At 38.8% G+C, this 21524-nt stretch overlaps 1 protein-coding gene across 1 annotated transcript; it reads left to right on the top strand.

Moving 5' to 3' along the window:
• Positions 1-992: 992 nt before the first annotated feature.
• LOC137390348 (probable ethanolamine permease EutH) lies at positions 993-1730 on the top strand. Its single transcript, XM_068076682.1, has one exon. It carries the CDS (start codon positions 993-995, stop codon positions 1728-1730), a length of 738 nt encoding a protein of 245 aa, XP_067932783.1.
• The last annotated feature ends 19794 nt before the right edge of the window (positions 1731-21524 follow it).

Below are 21524 nucleotides of genomic sequence, written 5' to 3'. Positions count from 1 at the left end.
AGATTAACAACTCTAAACTTTGTAGTTTTAATTTAGTTCTACTATCATGTACTTTAGACAGAATATGTTAAGGCTAGCTTAAAATGTAATAATGATCCATACTTACTTTAAATTGCTGCACGATATAACAGAAAGTTGAGAAAAATAAGTTAACAAACAATTAAAACACAATGCACACTCCAGAGAGAACACTGTAGCATTTTACCATATCCCACTTCTGCTCAGAATGGTTTTGTATAAAAGAATTTTATGACTCCTAAATGAAATCAAATGAAAACTAGTAAATATACATGTACTTGACTCTACTCAATGTATTATTAAAATATTAGTCAGAAAAGAGACGGTAGCTATTTATAAAAAAATCTAATCGCACAGATAATGTCAATTCTTACCGATCGATCATAATACATACCTGGTGTAAATGTTGTTTTGGAAATGGTCGATGTATTGGTAAGTGTTGCAGTGAGTGTTGTAGTAGGCGTTGTGGTAGGCATTATGATTTGTGTTGTGGTAGGTTTACCTTAAACAGTAAAATCATTTAAATTTTAAATCATCAACTTTAAAATGCTGCTTTATATAATTTATCCCTTGTGAAGAATAAGTTAACAACCATCTAAAATACATAACACATTTCAGAGACAATGCTGCAACACTTAACCATCTCACATTTCTAATCAGAATAGTTTTGTACAAAAAGATTTTAAGACTCTAGAATGAAATTGGGTAAAAACTGGTGGACATTTGAGTACTTGATTATACCTAATAAATTAATAGAATATTCGTCAGGAAAGAGACAGTACCTATTTATCAAAACTGCTCTTTAAGATAATGTCCATTCATATCACGTACCCGGTGTAAATTTGATTACAAAAGTGGTTGGTGTAAAGATAAGTGTGGCGGTAGGTGTTGAGGTGGGTTTTGTGGTAGACATTGTGGTAAGCGTTGTGGTAGGCATTGTGGTAGACATTGTGGTAGGCGCTGTTGTAAGCGTTATGGTAGGCATTGTGGTAGGTGTTGTGAATGGCTTTGTGGTGGGCGATGTGGTATGCGTTGTAGTAGGTGCTGTGGTAGACACTGTGGTAGGCATTATGGTAGACATTGAGGTGGGCGTTGTTGTAGGTGTTGTGGCAGGCGTTGTAGAAGATGTTGTGGGAAGGGTTGTCATAGGCGTTGTATTAGGTGTTGTAGTGGGCGTTGTTGTGGACATGGTGGTAGGCGTTGTAGTAGGCGTTATGGTAGGCGTTGGGGTGAGCGTTAGAGTTGGCCTTGTGGTAGGCATTGTAGTAAGGGTTGTGATGGGCTCTGTACTGGGCGTTTTGGTAGGCGTTGTATTAGGTTTTGTGGCAGACGGTGTGGTAGGCATTATAGTAAACATTGAGGTGAGCGTTTTTGTAGGTGTTGTGAAAAACGTTGTAGAAGATGTTGTGGTAGGGGTTGTGGTAGGTGTTCTATTGGGTGTTGCAGTGGTCGTTGTGGTGGCCGTTGTGGTGGGAATTTTTGTGAGCATTGTGGTGGGTGTTGTGGTAGGTATATTGGTGGGCTTTGTAGTAGGCATGTTGGTTGGTGTTGCGGTAGGTGTTGTTGTAGGCGTTGTAATGGGTGTTGCGGTAGGCGTTGTGGTAGGCGCTGTGGCTGGCATTGTGGTAGGCATTGGGGTTGACGTTGTGGTTGGCGTTGTGGTTTGCGTTGTGATTGGCGTTGTGGTTGGCGTTGTGGTTGACTTGCCTTAAACATTAAAACTACTAACGATGAAATAGAAAACTTATTGTCAGGGCAACTTAGTTTTTTTGCTAGAACTCAAGGCCCAATAGCTACAAAAGAACAGATTGCTCATAAATACATCGGGAAAGTATGTTTTGTTTAATCCAACTAATTTCCTTTTTACAGTAAATATTGTAATTGGTTTTTATAGTTGTATATATGTTTACTTGCAAGGAAATAATAAAACATAACTTGGTTAAGAGCTTGAATATGAGTTTTAGAATGAGTTCTATTCTTATAAACTTCAGCATTACAACTAAAGGTTTTACGGGGTCATACATTAAATAGTTCTACTATTTTACACATTCAACTCAACTCTTGACAGGGTCATTTTGCATGTTTTATTTTATGCAGTTTTAATCATTAGAAATTTGAATTATTTAATTAATATCAATTGAATTAATATCATTATAAACTTCAGTACCATAGCTAAAAGTTTTTTATATTGTACAACATTGAATTCAATTATTGACAAGATTTCTAACAAAATCTTTTGCAACAAAACTTTTATAACATTTCTAAGTATAAACTTACAGTTTCAGAAATATTTTTCAGTAGGCAACAGAACAAACTGAAGCTTTATTGGTATTTGTTAGAAAATCACAAACTAAACTTTAAATACAGCTCTCTTGTCTGTAGCTTTACTAAAGGAGAGCCTAAACCTTTTACAACTGTTTAAATCTTTTACTATATTTTAACACCAAAAGAGTTAGTCTTGAAATATCAATAAGTTAAAATAGACATATATTGACAGACTTGAGAAATATATGAAACGAAAAATGATGTTCATATAGTAGACATATGGTGACATGGAAATTTATATACATGTACAATAATAAGTTTTCTTGTAGTAGAAATAGGTTAGTAGAGTGATTGTTTACACAAAACAATAAAAATTAAATATTTTTGTTATGTTTTATATTATAAAATAATATAATCAATAAACTGCATACAGCAAAGTTGGGAAAAATATATAAAAGTAAATTATGCTTTTATTGCAAAAATAGATCGATGAAAAGGCTGAATAGAAAAAATATATCCTATTTTTACTTTTTCTAATTTTTTATTCCGTGTCTATTTGCAAAATGCACTTACATAAAGTTTTAGTAAAATTTATCAGAAAGTATTTTAGGATTTTTCTATCATTCGCAATATTTTGTGATATCTGAGGTGATTTGGCTGTTAGAGTGTCTTGAGTTTTGCTAATTAAAATTGACAAAACTTTGTTGCAATTAACATGCTCAGATCAAGCAAAATTGTGATGGCTATAGTTTCTATAAAAAAAGCGTGTAATGATGTAACTTGAATGCAATAACTGGCATCAATACACCAACGATAGCAATTAGTGATGTCACTTTGCATGTGTTTTTCTCTGTGCATTTCAACCACAACCAATTTCTTTCAATTTAAGTCTTTAAACATTATAGCAGTCAAGTCACCTCAAACATCAAAGACAATTGCAAATCATGAAAAAATACTGATACTTTGTAAAAAAATCTACCAAAGTGTTTTGCTAGTTGATCGTTAAACTAACAACCTGTGAAAAATAATGGATTCAAATTTATAATACTCAGTTCATAGCACTGCAGCATACGTGTAAATCTATGTAAACGAGTCGGGTGCCTTTTTTTATTACTTGCCTACGCTTTACGTTGCTCACTTATTTCAAACCCTCTCGACCTTTAAAGACTTTTCAATAGCCCATACTCAAAGTAGCTAAAATAAATTAATATTTCTCTAGTACTGCTGAAAGAGCTGTTTATGATCAGGTGTCTTGTTGCTATAGTAGTTAACTTGTTGTTGCTTAGTCAGGCCCTTTAGAACACAAGACTATCAGTGTTCCCAACATTTTTTAAACATCAATTTTTATTATATTTTTAAATACATTATGATATACAACAACATCAATATAACATTATTGATGTGGTTGTTATCCTCTTCACAAAAGGTTTTTAAAATTAATAGTAGGTGTCTCAGGCTCAACTGCTTGTTTCCTCATCGGTTTAATGCAGTGCCAGTGCAAAAAATAAGTCCCTTTACTTTTATAACTTTTTAATTAAACTATTTTGCATCAAAGCTTTATTGAAACTTTTGACTAGTGTTTATTAACACTGAAGAACAAATTTAAAGTTTTTGGCAACTTTTAATAACCGTTCAAAAGAGGTGACTTGAGATGAAGCAGAAAAATGCACATGAGGTTATGTAAAGGGTAGATGTTGTGTAAGAAAAAGGTGGGTAAAATATTCAGGTTTCTGTATTATGTGTAGAGAGGTAAAAGAAAATGAAATAGATAAAGAAGAAAAATGGGAGGAAGTGTACATTAGTTTGGATTGGTATGAGAAATGGCAGGAGCAGTTAATTATGATAGAATTTGGCTATCCAGACATTGTTGTTAGGCAGCATAGCATTGGTTTGTAAGAAAGGTTAGTAGAAAAGATCAAGTTGTGCATCAATAGTGAACTTGAAAGATAATGCTATAAAAGTTCATGTGTTAATAAGTGACTTATTATAAAAGTTAGAGATAAGTCAGTGCTGCTACTGAGAGCTGTTGGGTGTAGTAGTACAGAAGTGTCAAGACGTGCAGAGTTTGATATTGATGATAGTCATTGGTAGTGGTAGAAAAGGTTTGATTTACGAGTAGATAAGAGGCATTATATTTATAAAAGTGCTATAGAGGTTTTACTAAAGTATTATATTAGGAAGGTGAGCTTAAAACTGTAATTGAAAGTTGAACATTCCAAAGACAACTTCTGATATGCAATGATATAATTGAAGTAAAGTGTAAATACCTTCATTCGTATAGTCACCCTACATTATATTGAGGCTAGAGATAACTTATAATATGACAGACAAGTATATTAACAACTTCATCACTTTTTACACAGCAAGCAGAGCAGGCCTTGGGATCAATATAGTTTATAGGTAATCTTCATAGCTTTCAGTGGTGTTGCTATGATAAGTTTAACACTGAAGGGATTTCATTAAAATTGTTAACCGAGTTCTGTCTTGTTTTGGGTTAACAGATTAACAATTAGCGGAGGCCTTTAGCAATACTCCAGGGTTTCCAAACATTGTGGAAAATGTTTAATTGTTACCAAAAGACCTGCAGTTTCAGTTTTGCAGTGTTAGTGAGGAATACGTTAAGGATTTGTTGCTTGAGGTGAATGCAAATAAAACTACAGGATTAGATTCAATTCTAGCAATCTGGTGAAAATTGCAGCACCTGCTTTAGCTTATTCTCTAGCTCATACATGTAATTATTACTAGAAATTCCCGTCATACAGCCCGTGACCTGACATGACCTCTTTCCATTCCCTCTGTCTTACATGACATTTTCTGACATGACCTCTGAACCCAAAATGGCCACCAAGCGGAAGACGGAATATTGACATTGTAGGATTATGCTAAGCAATGAGTAACTGTTCTATAAGGGTAAGAGAAGATAAAAAATCAACAGATGGACCTTGGTCCATGTTGTTGGCTGCACTAAATTTATTAACCGTGTCAGGTCTAACTTGTTGGCATGTATTGCATTGTTGTGGTTTAGCATAGTATGTAATGAAACTTTTCTCATTACATTCAGTACATGTGAGCTGTGATATGTTGTTGTCAAGTCTGCCTAGAAAGTTGTTACGAAGTTCTTAAAAATCAGGAAAATCTAAAGATTGAAAATGAGGAATGTGATGAAGGGGGCAGCATTAAAAGGGGCAATACTGTTTTGTGCAACATTTTCAGGGTCTATGATCTCCATAAAATCATGATCATCATCTGGAAACAAAAGGACTGCCAAGTCTATGTCATTTACCTTGCCTACAACATCTACTAAAGAATTCTCTGAATCAGATGAGTTGTTGTTATTAATTTGAGTAGCGTGGTGTTGAACATTAGCATTTGATGTAGATGGTTGCTCTGAGGACCTTGTGTTTATCCTATTATTGAGCTGTAATGAATGAGAGACATGTGGACGGCCACTGCGTCGGCCACGGCTTGGTGTTCTGGGAAGTTGTATGTCCAGGATAGTTGACAAGTTGTTTTGAAGTTAAATTCAAAGTCAATTATGCAAAACAGAAGGTTGTAAAAATTCACCCCTAATCTACTACTATTTCATTTGTTCTACTCATATTTTATTTGTTCTACAACAATAAAATGAATATTAATTAAAGCTGTAGGCCTAACCTACTGTAATGTATGTAGTTTAACAACAGCAATAAGGAAATATATTTAGTATATCTTGGAAATGCAATATTAGCAGTAAAATGGCAAGCTGCTGTGTAATATACACAGTTTGAAAGTTGGTTGTGTTAAATGTAGAATAGTTTTGACGGCGATCTAGCAGAAAGCAAGTATGAGCGTTCAAGCGTCTAGAAGTTTTCTGCAAACTGGAGCAAAATAAAAAAATCTTTTCGTCATTAAGGGGCGTTGTAGTTTGGCCCTAGCTTGTACATAAGATGTAAAGAACTTTGGCTAACGTTTTAAATAAGTTAATGAAACCTTCGGCAATTGGACAAAAAACATAGGCTGATAAACTGTGTACCACAATTTCGTACCTGTAAATCGGTCTACGCCTCAAACGGTCTCTGTTTATTACAGAAGCCTTCGGATAAATTCAAATAATTACTCTAATAATTAAATCATATAATAATCATAATCATAGCCTTTTTTTATAATTAAATACTTTTGCAAGATATTAAAAACGGAAAAATATTAGAAACCTTCGGCAATTCGACAATACAAGAGACTGGTAAAATTGGAACGGTTTTTTATGTGAAATGCGCATGACTTAATTGTTCTATTCTCTGTCCCTCGGCGTTTTGTTTGCCGGTCTTAAATTTGATAGAAATAAGGCTTTTCAAGTTTTAATAACGATTTTCGGCAGAATTAATCTGTCTATTTGTGTATAATCCAATCAGATTGGTAAGTTTTAGGATATTGTCGATTATCTCATTAGGTCTAATGAAAATCTGGCTTTTCATGAAAAAAAATCCAGCTTAAAGCAAGGAAAAGCCAGGGGACTATCTAACGGGTCTCGCTGTATAAACTGACACAAATCAGATGTTTGGGAGAAGGCTCAGCAAGAAGGCAAGTGAGCTGATCATCTATATTGCTGTTAAGCGTTAGATTCTGCTAGGTTTTCTTGGCTAATCGGTATTATTTAAGAGATGGTTGAAGAGTCGCTTCAAAGACTCGGTAACATATTTAAATAGGTTTATATGTGTTTTGTATCGTTATTATACTTAAACGACTTCATTGAAAAATGGTTAAATCTTTTGATGGGATTTTGAAACGAGGGTTGCGACGTTGTCAATGAATAATTTTCATGAGTTGTGTGCACATGCATCATAAATCTCTCAAACACTCCGCTCGTGTTTGGTTGTAGGAGTAAACCCTCACTAACTTAATCTCGGTCCCTGTTTATTCAGCTGTTTGTGTTGCCCGTTGACAAACTTTACCAGTATAAAATTCTTTTGATAGCTCATTCAAAAATTTATTGAAGTGAGAAAGAAACCAAAAAAGATTCCACTATAACACCAAATTTTTAAAACCAAATCAATTTTTACCATTATTTTATACTGTTTCAGGTCCAAAAACAGTCAAATACAGAATACCATCACAATAGAACAGTCCTCCAAAAGACATACGCAAAACCTCTGCATTTAATAGTTTTAGAGTTAATGTTAAAGTCATTTGGTAAGTCTAGATTAATTCAGACCTGCTGTTTGAGTTTGCCAATTCTTGTGGGCCCAGCACCTTGACTAGCTGCAGTGTTAATGCGCATGTGGACCTCATGCTTCAACGAGTAGGAACTAAGCTTCATTTATTTTGTTTGACAATCAATATTATAACTGCATCTACACTTTTACATAATGTTATATTACAAGAAATTTTTCAAGAGATTATCAAAAGAATATTACAAGAGATATTTCAAGAAAAAGTAGAAAGAACAGTAGAGATAATAGTGGTGAGAGAAATGTTTCTAGGTAAGGAAAGCTACAGTGAAAAAAGGTAAACAGATAATAAAAAAGAGCCCTCAAAATTTTAGCGGAAATTAAGGAACATAGTAAGAAAGAAATTGACTACAAGTAAAAAGATAATGGTCATGAAATGCAAAGATTTTTTTTCATTAAATGCTTTTTTTGTGAACAAACATGACGTGTATAAAAAATCATGTATAGGTATGCAGCTGCGATTCATATTAGAGGGTTTTAAAGTAAGTATGACAGACATAGTACTACAATGTGGTAGTATAGTAGCAATAATCTCTAAGTGAAGCTGTAGGGAAAGTTTGTTGGTCAAGTTGTCAACAAAGGAAGGTTTATTAAAGTGTGAGGTATTATCTTTGGAAAATATAGGGACAAGGATAATAGTGATATGAGATATAAAATTAATAGATTGAGTGAATACAGTTGGACAACAAACAAAAAAATTCTCGAAGGGAGAGAAGCAGTTGACATGCACTGTTTACTGAAATTATTTGTGCCAAAAATAGCCTGAGCTTGAGCATAGCAGCAGTTTGTTTAGTTACTTTTCAGTTTTACTGGCGTAAACACAGGTGAAGCATACTTTTTTGCTATTTTCACATATTTAGTTTGATTCATTTTCACACATATTAAATAGTGATGCCTCTAAAATACACATATTCAATTGAAAAGTAATGAATGAATAAAAGATTAAATTAAGCTCCAAGTAATTTGCAGAACATTTCAGCTATAATGCCTTCATGATGCACAAAGATTGCGCATTTTAAATAAGTAGGCTTTTAATATTAATTTTTTAATCACAAAGATTCTGAAACATAACAGGCTAAATTTTTAGCTGTGACACTAGTGGGTTAAAGAAAAGGTCTAAACATGCAACAATTTCTTTTATCAAACTTACGAGGTATGTAGAAACTCTGCGATGTAAATTTGGAGTAGCGTCTTTCTGTGTCGTCACCAGGTGAAACAACATCACTAGTACTGAGTCTTACTGCTATTGTGTAATTATTACCTTCTGATCCTTGAATATCGTAGACTGTTCTGAACTGCTCTAGAGTAAATAGACAAAACAACTCTGCTATTTTATCATTATTCTATTTTAATGAATGTGACTCATAACTATGACAGACTCAACTGCAAAGTACAATTTTTACTCTAAATTTGAAAATGCGCCACATGAAGCTTTTTGCCAGTCAACATATTGTCTTAAAGCTGAAGAAGAAACTTGATTATACTTGAAATCTGTGCTACACAATTCACCTGTGTAGTTTTAGTATTTTTTTGCAATTTGCTCACATACATTACTTGGGCGGAAAAAAACATGCTAGAAGAAAAGTCTAGTCATTATTAAAAAGCCATCCTGGTTAAAATAATAATATATAGAAAGTGAGAAGCTAAGCGGCTAGCCCTATTAATAACCCCGCAGTTGGTGTCTATTGTAACATTTGAGTTAGAACCAATTAAAAATACACAACAATGTATAAACTATCGGCATCAGATCAAAAATTTATTAAGAAACAATAAGGCATGCTCCATTTGTCAATTATTTCTAAAAAAGTTGATAAGAGAAAATTTTGATTCACAGAAACTTGCAGTCTTTCTTGCTGCAGGTGCAAACTTATGTAAATTGTAAGAAGAAACAATATTTTAGTAAAGCTAACCAGCATAATATTTAAAAAAATCAACTTGGATGTTTTTGATTTGGCAAAAATGTCGTGCTGACTGAATAGTGACACAAAAATAACTTGCCTTGAGTTAGGATCTGGCCTAACAGTTTGATAGGTTTAGCACAAGTTTTCGTTCAAAGCAGTAGCTTTAAAAAAAATTACTGTATCGATAATTTCAATGCAGGATTTTATTTAAACAACTGGACACAAGTTCAAATGAGAATAACAAACTTTGTTAATCATCGTAAAGTGGAAAATTAGGAGCACAAAGAGAACTAGCACAGGTGTGTTGCTACAAGCAGAGGTTTTTCTAAATACTAATGAAGTGTTATCATATTCACATGAAGGTAATTAGACAAAACATCAAAGATCAACCATGAAGTAGAACAGTGACAAATTAAAAACTCCAAAAATATTACTCTGTGCAAAAACTTGAAGTTTTTTTTATTAAAAAGTTCTATTTTATAATGAAATACTGCACCGTTTTTGTACTAAAACCTGGCCACTTTGCAAAAACATGTAAATTTATAAGCAAAGCTATGCAATTTTTGCCAAAAATAACAAACTGGAAATAATTTGCTGTGAACGTTTATTGATCCACTTAAAACCAGCCGCCTTATTCAATTATGCTGCATGATGCAACTTTAAAGTAGTGGCCTGACCAAAATGACTGGCCAATTCACATGTGTTTCTGTCAACCCGAAACTCAACTTCTGAGTTCCTTCCAACCTCCATCACAATCTCCAACAGCACAACTACTTGGTTAGATGACTCCTTCCTTCCGCACAGCCTACAGAGTAAGGAGGGGTCGGTTTGGAGCGGAAACTGCCTGTTATATAAGTGAGGTTAGAAGCCTTCAACAGCCTTAACCGCTGCCGGCAACTGTCTTGGGGTAACACAGTAGCTTCTTTTTGCAGACACAGAGTTCTGCTGAAGTGAGCAGTCACTCTTTTTGCCCCATCCTATACGTTGGGCAATACTGCCCTTACCCAAATTCTAAAGATTCCACTGCTGCCGCCAGCGTAAAGATTTTGTTGTGAACTTTTGCTGCTCTGCTTAGAACAAGCAGTTTTGTTTGAGTATAAAGTAAATATTATTTAATTTATATAAATACATATATACATGTATACATATTTCTCAAAGTATGTGTGTGTTGCTACGGCTAGAGCTATAGCTATAATAGTGCACTGATTATTTTACCAATGCACCCATGCGTTATGATGCTTCTGATAGAAAATGGTTTTCGTAAAGTTTAACTACATTATCTGGGGTACAGGCCAGTTCATCTTATGCAGATAATTATATTGTCTCCGTGGAAATGCCTCAAAATTATCTCTCCATTTGGTCAGACGAGGACGGAACGATGTCTCATATTTACAGTTGTACCGATATCTAGAGGTACCAGTACCGTCGTACTGGTAATACCGTAGTTTGGATGGAGAATTTCTGGTGAAACAGTAACCTTTTTTATACTCACACACAATTATATGCAAAAAATTTTATTAATAATTCTACATATTCATGTTATTTTTTTCCTCAGTTTGTATTAATTGTATGATTACGTAATCAACTTTTGTTATAATCATCGCAAAACCGATTCAAATTAGCTATTGCTTGCTAATTGTTTCCCATTTACATCTAAAAATTTTTATAGTCAATTTATTTTTTCTAATTTAGACTGTATTTGACCTGCAAGAAACATTTTCTTCATGATATGAAGGTCATAAGTTGTTTGGCAAATTTTGAAAACTTTTACAGCTGTTTTTATTTTCTTTCTTAATTTATTTCAACTATGCATAACACTTTTCTCGTGGTATGTAGTTGAAAGTTAGATTGGCAAACGTTGTTATATGGTAAATGCAACTAAGTTTTCTGTCCAAAGACTTTTTTATTACCTGAGCAGTGCCGGGTTGTACAGCTAATAAATATATGAATTAAAATCAATAGTTTTTGCAGACAATTAACTGCATAGGATGAGGCTTTTTCTTCCTATGCCCCCACTTGCTCATCACACCTCCTTATATATATACTAAGCCCGTGCTATTTTTGTGGGTCAGACTGTTTTCTCAGTGTGGCCTGGTAGCTGATCAGTTGTCTCATCGCTGACCGGTGGCTGGCAGTTTATGCTCTTGGCCGAGCAGGTCTTCCCTTTGTTCAGCCTAGTAGAGTTGAGCCAGTTCCATTGAAATCCTACTGCCAGCTGGCTGGTGCTTTTGGCTGTCTGCGCTTTGCGATTGGCTGTGTCGTCGCCCGGCGGGGAGATTGGCTGCCATATTTTACAATTCATTTATGGCAGTTTTTTATTATCACTTTATTTATATCACTATAAATAATAAGTTTCTTAATAGATAAACAGTAAATATGCAAGCAAACTTACCAACAGACTGAATCTTTAAACGTCGCGTTAAAATTTGATAATCAACTCTAGCGCAGGGAAAATTCAGAGGTCCGGTGTAGCAGCCCAAGTGTACTGTATTGTGAAATGAGTTAGCTGGGTACCTTATCAGTAAATTAACTTGAAATGTTGAATCTCCACTTGAATAAGGACTTAAAGTTATCGTTTTTATGCTTGGTTTTTTTGGAGCTACAAGCGAATAGTCATAGTAATTATGAGAACCACACGATTCATTACAAAATTTTCCTAACAATGTAATCACTCAACAAGCCTCGCAACTATTATATAAGATCTAATAAACTTACCAGTTCCAATATATGTTGTATTACTAAATACACTTCTTGGGATCCCAACAGCCTTTGCTCTTGCCTTAGCTTTTGCTTCATAGGTTAGTCCAGGTATTAATATTCCACTGGGCACTGGGCACTGAGCAATAAGTTTCCCATTACGCTCAATTAGTGTGTGGTCTGCTGTGAAGAAGTGTTGACATGTCAACTTCATGCTTCCATGCGTTTTAAGTATTTAAACAATTTTCTCAGAAGTTCAACAGTGCTTGAATGAAAACAGTCTAACTTTAATCTATTACTGTAAAAAATATGTGATAAAGAATTTGGATCGAGTAAGCACTCAATTTTCACCTAAGTTTTATCTCAATTTATGGGTAATTCGATGAGGTTTTAATGTTTTACTGTGTTATAAAGATAGTAGAACTGTGTCGCTGTAGAATATAAAATAGACAATGCTCGGGTAAGCCAGTTTCTAGGTGTACAGTTTTTCTGTGAATTCCCTAATAATACGATCAATCAAAGAGCGTTTCATTGTGGATTTTGATATGGTAGGTGCTGATAATTTACCAAACAAACCTTTCACAGTTTGTAGCCTAAACTTAGCTATTCGGCAAAAGACACTCTTTTTCGGTAATTTGCAATTTTAGTTATGAGTTGCTGTACTCTTATTGGATTGACTTCTGCAAACTCATTTTCTAGTTAAATACTTGTATTTGAAGAAAAGGAAACATTTCACAGCAATTGCTACGGTAAGTTCAGATTACCACGACCTGTATTGAAATGCATGAATGAGAGCCTTATTTTGTGTGTAATAAGCGACTCGCAACATAACATACTGTAAAGGTTTTTTGCCCTACCTTCACTGCTCCACAAGTACAAGACTCAGTTCAAAGAGTTAATTCATATATTTGTCTATATATTTGTTTATATATTTTTCTATATATTTGTCTATATATTTGTCTATATTTGTCTATTTGTATTATAGAAAACCTACAACATGTAATGAACAGGCGTATAACAGCTCTTCCTTCTGATCAGGGCGCGTGTTCTTTTGTAGCAGGAGTCCCCCGCCTTTCCCTCCACCTGGCTAGACTCGGCTAGTTTGGCTTGGTTTGGCTCAGATCGGCTTCGGTCGGCTTGGCCCTGACCAAGTCTGTATCAGTATGACTTGTACAGTTCACAACACAATTTTCTCCCCTGGCGACTACGCTCTCCAATTAATGTCTTGAGGAAAATCTTGGCCAGAGCCTCGTGTTAGCGGGTGCCACAGTGGAGGCGCTCTATTTTTTTCAGAGGAGTTTTTGATCGTTGTTCCCTAATATTTCCTTCCGCAGCCGGGTCTGCATGGCCTCGACCGCTTTTTCCCAATCCTTAGCATCTTGCACCAGCAATCGTGTTTGACTGCGTTGGATCCGCTGCAGTGCATGACTAGCTTGCTCGCGTTCTATCACTTCAGCCAAATCGCGAGCATCTGGCTAGTTCGTAGACGCTTCGCTTACTGCGAGCAGGGCAAGGCAGTTTTTGGCAGGCGAGTGGCGTTTTGGCGTAGAGTAGATACTTCTCTTTGTGGGCTGTGGCGTGTCTTCCTTGTAGTGATAGGGATACAGGCAATCATTTGCAGAGAGCCTCGTTCTGGCTGTGGTAGAATTGCCCTTGCACCTCTCTATTCATTAGATACACTATGGGATAGGATAGACCTTCCCCACCTGGTGAGTAGCTTGATGTTACAACACCAGGTTTCGAGAAATGTGCTGCCAATCACAGGAGCAAACAACTACCATGTGGTGTTGTAGCACATGAGACTTAATCTGCCGGTGGCCGGTCACAAATCGGCAGACCTGACAGCTCTTTCCCTTGGCTTGTTTCTCCACTTGTGCTGAGGTGCGTGCAGACAAATATTTACCCCTCCGGCGATTGGCTTCCTCGAGGGGTGACTCTCTGTCTGTCGTGCTTCTCTGATGGAAGTGCTTGCACAGAGTGCCTTGGCAGAGGGAGATAAGGGCAGGCCCGGTGAAGGTGGCTCTATTGTTTTTTTTCGCAGTGCTCATGACGCTACTCGAAAGATCTTGTCCGCTCATTCAGTTAAGGTTACCTCCAAGAGTGCCTCCAAGTCCTTATTGTTTACTTCCAGAATGACTGACTCGGAGCGGCTTATGTTAGCTTTGTTCGTGGTCTCCTCTTCTTCTCCATTTTCTTTATAGGCTATGATATTTGCCGGCTTTGGTCCACTTAGCATTTCATCCGCCTCTTCCAAGGCTTTTTGTGACCAAAGTCAATAGTTTTTGAAAAGAGGTCTCGCAGGCGTTGTAAATGTTTTTCAGTAATCTGATAGTGTCCTGAGTAAGGGAGTGCTTTATTAGGAGGGCATTAGTAGCTGCTGTGAGAGCCGTTTTATCGCTTTCCCGTTCCAATTCCGAATCATTTTTGGTGACTCTATTAAATAGCATATTTCATCTCCGTACCTATCCGGCTTCATTGTGGTTCGGGCCGGCCTAGGGTGATGCTGGATCAGTTCCGATGGGGCTATTTCAGCCAGTACTTTTTCCAATTCAGCTTGAGATGTCACGAGTTTTGCCGGTGCTGTCTTGGGTCCGGCCGAATCTTCTGCTAGACTTGGTTCTTGACTATTTTCTTTCCCAAGCCTGGCTACTCTTTTTTCATAGTTGTCCTCTGCTCACGGTGTTTCCGGCTTCCATGAGCAGTTTCTCCTAGTTTATTGGTCCTAGCATTGGCAGTGGTTATCTCTTAGCCTCAACCAGACTTTTTTCCGGCCTGTCTGATCTGGCCCCTTTCATTTTCTGGCCCTTTGTTGGCTCTAAGGTTGCTGGAGCCTATCCTAACTTTTCTGGGCAGGTGAAGTAAGGCTTTAGTCTTACCTCATTTTATATCGATGATTGGCATTGCCTCTCCTCCAAATACGTGTGATTGCTCTAGGCTTTAAAGACTTGGTATGGTCATACAAACTTTGCTTGCAACTTGGAGTTTTCTCCCCGCTGCTTGCACTTGTTCGTGTGCCATGGTCAGTTGCCAGGTGTGTATAGCGGAGGCTCTTCCTTGTCTTCTTGCTGGATTTCTATCTGGTTTTGCCGCAGGGCTTCATGTACTGTTTCCAGTTTCCTTTGTGCTATTAGTGTGTGTTTGTGATTTGGGAATAACTCGGTCGGCGGATGTTGGTTTTCCAGCTGGTCTTGCAACTTTAACTCGCACCCTAGCATCAGCATAATTACTGTTTCTCCAGCTACGGAGTGGTGGACGGCTAAAAATCCTCTTGTCGGCTGGGGAAATGGCACATCCCATTCATCCTTTCCTTGAGCTAGCAGTAGTGTATGTAGCAAGTCTCCCAGTCCACAGTTGTTCCTTTCCACTATTCCGTTTGCTTTGAGTGGTACGGAGCGGTGTGAGTTTCACCCACATTCCAGATTTGGCCCTGTTCTGCTATCAGCTGGCTTTTGAACTGTGCCCATCGGTCCATGTGGATCTGCTCCAGCGACCCAAAGCAACAAAATACCTGCTCATCCAAGGTGCTTGCTTCCATTGATGTTGTTGTGCCGGGCAGTGCCAGTCCATCTTGCCAGCAGGTAAAGTGATCTGTGAGGACCAGTACCCATTTGTTCCTTCTCAGCGTGATAGGGAGTTGTCCAACTAGGTCAACGACTATCATTTTGCAAGGTCTGCTAACATATAGCCTCAACCTTTCTCTGACTATTGCGGTTCCTTTTTTTGCGGCTTGGCACACCTCACAACTTTTTACTAGCCATCTGACAGTAGAAGTCAGGCCTGGCCAGTACCAGGTTAACTGGATTGGGCTCGTTGTTCTTCCAACTCTAGAGTGTGCAGAGCGTGTGTTTGCCACACAAAAGTCTCCCTCATGGCTGGCGGACAAATGGTGCACTATCTGGCATGGTTCTGTGAGGCAACCTGTACCTCCAACACACCGTCCCGCTAAATACAAAATGATCATCACATGCGGCTCAGCATGACCAGTTCTCTGCTTTCTTTTTCCACTTGTTTGGCTGGCACTTCGTTTCCTGTAGCAACTGCCTGGTACATTACGGTCACTCGCCCGTTTACAGTGGCCGCTAGTTTTGCCAATTCGCCCTTTCGACTCAGCTCTTTATATGTCATCTGCACTGTCATGGTTGTCGGGCTTCCTAGTGTCCAAAATTTGGCTGGAGGGCAGGCCACCCCCCCCATACTGCTAATGGTGCCCAGGTTCAATCTCGCCATATTTGGCAAGGAAGTCTCTTTCAAACTACTGATCAACCTTCCGGGGTATGCGATGCTGCCCAGGTTCAATCCCACCTTGTCAAAGGCAAGAATCCCATTCAAGCAACTGGTCAGTACCTACTTGGTTGACAGCCCCGTTCTTTAGCCAGTTTTTTCCTTGAGAGGCCTTCGTCCAACTGTACAATGTTCGCGCATTGCCGGCAGTCCTCGCAGGTTTGCCTACTTGGGCCGTCTGTGTTGCCGTGCTTTGGGCCTGATCTGTGCTCCAGCGAATACCGATCTTGAGCCATCGAGCTACTTGATTTGATGGCTCATTTTTTGGCATAGCCATCAAAGAGAGGCATTGTTAGTTTGAAGGAAGAATTCCTGGCTGTACAGGTAAGGCTGGAAGTGCTTTACGGCCGTGATGACCGCTAGCAGTTCCCGTCGGATGACGCAGCGATTGCGCTCTGAGAAGGTTAAACCTTTGCTGTAGAATGCAAAGATTCTTTCTCGACCCTATTGCACGTGAGACAGTATGGTTTTGACCCCGTGTTCACTTGCATCAGTATTTCGAATATAATGTTTTTGGGGATCCAGATAACTCAGGACATGTGCAGAGCTGATGCTGTTCTTCAGCTGATTGGAAACAGTCTGTTCATAGCTGGTCCATATTCACGGTTTCTTCTAGGCCTTGAACCACTGCAGGGGTGGGCTATTGTGGCCAACTTTGAGATATATTGTCGGTAGTAGGTGAAGGTCCCCAGAAATCTCTCAAGTTCCTTAATCCCGCATGGGTTTGACCACTCTGTAACCGCCTGCACTTTTGCTGAGTCTGTGGATAGCCCATCCTGGCTAACCATGTGGCCAAGTATCATACCTGGGATTGCAACAGCTCACACTTCGAGAGCTTTAGCTTTAGTTCGGCCTTGTGTAGTCTCTGAAAAATCCCCTCAAGACATTGGAGGTGAGTATCAAAGTCTGGTGCAATAACTATAACGTCATCAAGATACAACAATAGTGTTCTCCAGTGCAGGACATGCAGGATGCGTTCTATTAGCCTTTGGAAGATGGCATAGACGGAGTTCAATGCCAAGGACAACACATTCTACTTATCCGAGCTAGTCCTAGTTGAGAAGGCTAATTTTTTCTGTGGGTCTGCCTCTAGCATCATTTTCTATTACCTGCTGACCAGGTCGAGAGTGCTGAAATATCAATCCTAGGGAGGGAAATGCGTTCGGTTCGGTAACAGTGTTTAGTCACCGGTCTTTCTTCTTTTTAAACAAGACTACAGAGGAGCTTTAAGCTCCGCCGGCTGGCTCAATTAGGCCTTTCTTAAGAAGGTTTTCCACCTATCATTCAGCTTCCGTCTCATCCTTCGGCGCTAGCCTGTGGGGGTTGTTGGATCAGCTGAGTCCTTTTGTAGAAAGGTATCGAGTGTAGTTTTGGGTGGTGATATGGCAGTGGATGTCTCTGTGCAGGTCAATGCAGGTTTTTGTCTGACCTGGTACCATGACCTCCCTGATTACTTGCACTATCCTTTGGAGCAGCCGTCCATGCATGTGGGTGCACACCAGTGCTTTTTTGTCCACCCGAACCACTAACTGCTCGAATTCCAGAGAACATTGGTGTGCCACTAAGAACGGCATGCCTTAGATGGCATCTTCATTTAGTCGGCTGACCACAAAAGAACTTGGTCTTAACCTCTCTTAATCAAATCGGCAGTTGAATAACTCCAAAGAATGGAAGTTTAGTTCCATCAGCTACCAGGCCAACATTGTTGTTTTTCTTGAGCCGTTCTTGTACGACTCCTGGCAGTCGGTCCAATACTTGCTCGTTCAACAGGTTGGTGGTGCAACGCTTATCAAAAAAAACTGTATGGGTCAACCTTCTACTCTTTCGGGAATGAAGTAACTATGTGAGTGGAGTGGGCGGAGGGCTTGCACCATGGCCACCATGTCCTCTAGAAAGCCACTCAAGGGGTTTTCGACTATGTAACTGGGCAAAGCCGGTTTTTGGGTCCGCCCTTTTCCAAAGTCGACCTGTGGTTCCATCAGATGCTGTTCCTGAAAGCAGGAAAAGGAAGCAATACTTTTAAAGCAGGCTGTCAACTGTCCTGCTGATTTGGTGGTCACTCTCCTACATTTTTAACTACGTTTCTGTCGTTTGCACGAAGGGACGTAGGCTGTGTCCAAGACCGGGAAAGGGTGGGAGCTGGCCTCACTCATAAACGAATAGTATTTTCGTGTTTTCAAAGGTTTTTCATGTGCACAAAACTCCCTCAGCTTAGTATTTGCTGGGTGAGACCATCTGTCAGTGTTTCCTTGGTTTCGGGTGACTTTTTCAGGTTTCCGGGGATTTTCGGCCTTAGCACAATCACCAACCGCAGCTACCGCTGTGGCCTTCCTTCGTTTCCCAAAGCTGGTTTTGGGTCACGGAGGCAGTTCTTTTGAACAAGCCCCCATTGGTCACACTCCCAGCAAAGGGTGGACTGTGGGCTCTTCCTCTCTTATCGAGATAGAACTCGATTCTGTAGCTGATTCACCTTTTGTGTGAGAGATCAGATTAATCTTGCTAATTTGCCAATAAGTTTGGTCTTTGCCGAGTTCGCTCAGTTTGGGGGCCGTCTTTTCACGGCTGGCACAGAAGAGCCAGCAGGCTTGCACTCTCTTCACTGTATTTAGAGGTAGACATTTTTGACCTGCAAGTCATCGGCTAGCATGGTTGTTGGTACCCCCAAAAGGTGTCGTTGCAGAGCAGGGTCGCTCAGTGAGCTGCAGAACGCCTCCATGGTCATTTTGTTCATGTAAGGGTTCGGGATATTTCCGTACACAATGCAGAGCAACTTCTTCGCTGCTATGGCATGCTCCTAGAATGGCGTATTCCTTCCTCTTCTGAGAGCATTGAGCTGGCTCAATGTCTGCCTAACGTATAGCCTAAACCTTGCTTGAAGAGCTTTAAACACAGCCTCGGTGCCCTGGCTGTCCACAGACGTCGGCTTGTTTGCTCAGCGCCTCTTGGAGGTGTAGCAGAGTTTTTGCTTCTATACAGCGATTGGACTCGGCCACCTCCAGAAAGTTTGCAATAAAGTATTCCACGTCTCTTTTTTCGTGTTTTGAGGAGTCTTAAATTGCCGCGCTGGCTCTTGAGGTCCCGGCATCAGCAATATCCATTCCTGAAACGCGACTAACTGGTTGGGACCTGGATCGGCACTCCTTGCCCTTCTGTTAGCAGTGTGTTCAGTGAAAGGCCTCGAAGCAGTCATATGCCACTTCTATGGCAGTGATTCTACTGTCCTTTCTCACTTGTCGGCTGCAGCCTCAAAAGGCAGCTTAGTTAGTAGGGGTATCCCAGCAGGTTTCCCAGTATGGTCTTTTTTTCCGCCTTGTGTCGGTTTCTTGCTGCTGTTTTGCAGGCAGGACTTACACCGCTCTCCTTGGGTTTTTTCTTAATGCCACTTTGAAGGCAGCAATAAGTTCTTTTAGTAGAAGCTGCGCTGTCATTTTCAGGTTAGCCCTAATCCGTGATTTCTTGGTTTTGTTCTACTGCCACTTTGAAGGCGTCAGAAATTCCTTCCAGTATGCCCCTTGAGGTAGAGCATGTTGGGAACACCTTATTCCACCGTTGCCACTAGTGTAAAGGTTTTGTGCACTAAATTTACTGCTCCTCAAGTAATAGATTCAGTGCAAAGAGTTTAGACATGTATTTGTCTGCTTCGTTCATGTAGGGTTACAATAGAAACCAAGCAACATGTAATGAACAGGCGCAGAAAAACTTAGCTCAGCCTTTTGATTGGGGCACGTGTTTTTTTAATGAGAAGCTCCACCTTCTGCTCCACCTGGCTAGCACTTGACTGACTTGGCTAGGCTCGGCTTTGCTCAGCTCGCCCGGGCTTGACTCAGCTTGGTTCTGACCGAGTTTGGCTCAGTATGACTTGTTCAGTCGACAACGATACTAACTCTTAGAGATTTTCCGACATTTTAAAATGTCAACAAAGCTTCTCAAAGACTAACAGCATATTAGAATAACACAACTTTTGTAAAGAACATTGATCAAATCAGAAGATTTCCAGTTTGCTTTCAGTAAGTTATCATGACTTGTGCTTGAAAACCGACGAAATAAAGATGCGTAACACAATATATAGAATGCAATAGCTGATATCAACTACCGCAACCATAACTTTTAGTGATGTAATTTTGCACATAATTTTCTTATGAGCATTTTAACCGCAATCATGTTTTGTTGATTTTAATCTTAGAACACCCTGACAGTCAGATCTCAAGCATCAAACACCATAGCGAATGATAGAAAAATATTGATACTTTCTGATAAAATCTACACAAATTTTGTGTAGGCCCATCTTAAACTTGTATCAATGAGTTGCCACATATTTGATTTATTGCAGACCTAAAATTAAGGATGTGAAGATTTTTGTAAAATAATGAAGTATCCAGTAAATCTAGGGGTGTGGGCAAAATTTACAAAAATATCTTTTGCGAGATTTGGTTTTGAACCAGAGAAACTGACTCTGCATAGGCTGTTTTTGTTGTATGGCTAATGAGTTAGATACTAATCAGTAGATGGGGGCCTTTGCAGAGTTCTCTTAAAGCACATCAACTACATAAGTACTGTTTTAGCTTATTCATGTTCTTCAATATCTTGGCTTTCAAATGAGAAATTGTTTGACATAGTGAGACAAACATTGGTTGGTGTTTATAAGATTTCCCCAGAGCTTTAGCACAAAAATGTTATATGGTATAGGTTGGAAAGTTGTGTGCCACAATTTTCATATTTGGTGTTGTGTTCTCTTATCGCTTATTTTATTGCTTACCGCTTATATTTATCAACTACGATAATCACGCTAGTGGCAGGCGAAGGTAGGACAACTCTGGCAAACCAATGAAGATGACAAAAACTCAGTGTCATTAGCTCTCTATGTAAATATTATTCCTATTAAAAATACCTGAGATTCCAAGCGCCATACTATGTTTTCCAATGATATTATGCACTAGTCTTCTCTTTTTATTGTGATGTTCAGTGGCAGGACTGAGACCAATTAATTTTAAGCATTGCATAATCTCACGAAAGTGCAATTGATATATAGCCCTATGGCCACACTACTGCAGGTTACAATTCAATCGCTGTGATTTCATTACCTTTATCATTGACAGTATATTTATTGAAGCATAATTAATTAACCCAAAAAAATGTGTTTGTATTGGTCGAGCGTTAG

The sequence above is a fragment of the Watersipora subatra genome, chromosome 3 (genome assembly GCF_963576615.1).
Source record: "Watersipora subatra chromosome 3, tzWatSuba1.1, whole genome shotgun sequence".
Lineage (NCBI taxonomy): Eukaryota > Metazoa > Bryozoa > Gymnolaemata > Cheilostomatida > Watersiporidae > Watersipora > Watersipora subatra.
This window is presented reverse-complemented; position numbering and strand designations above follow the sequence as displayed.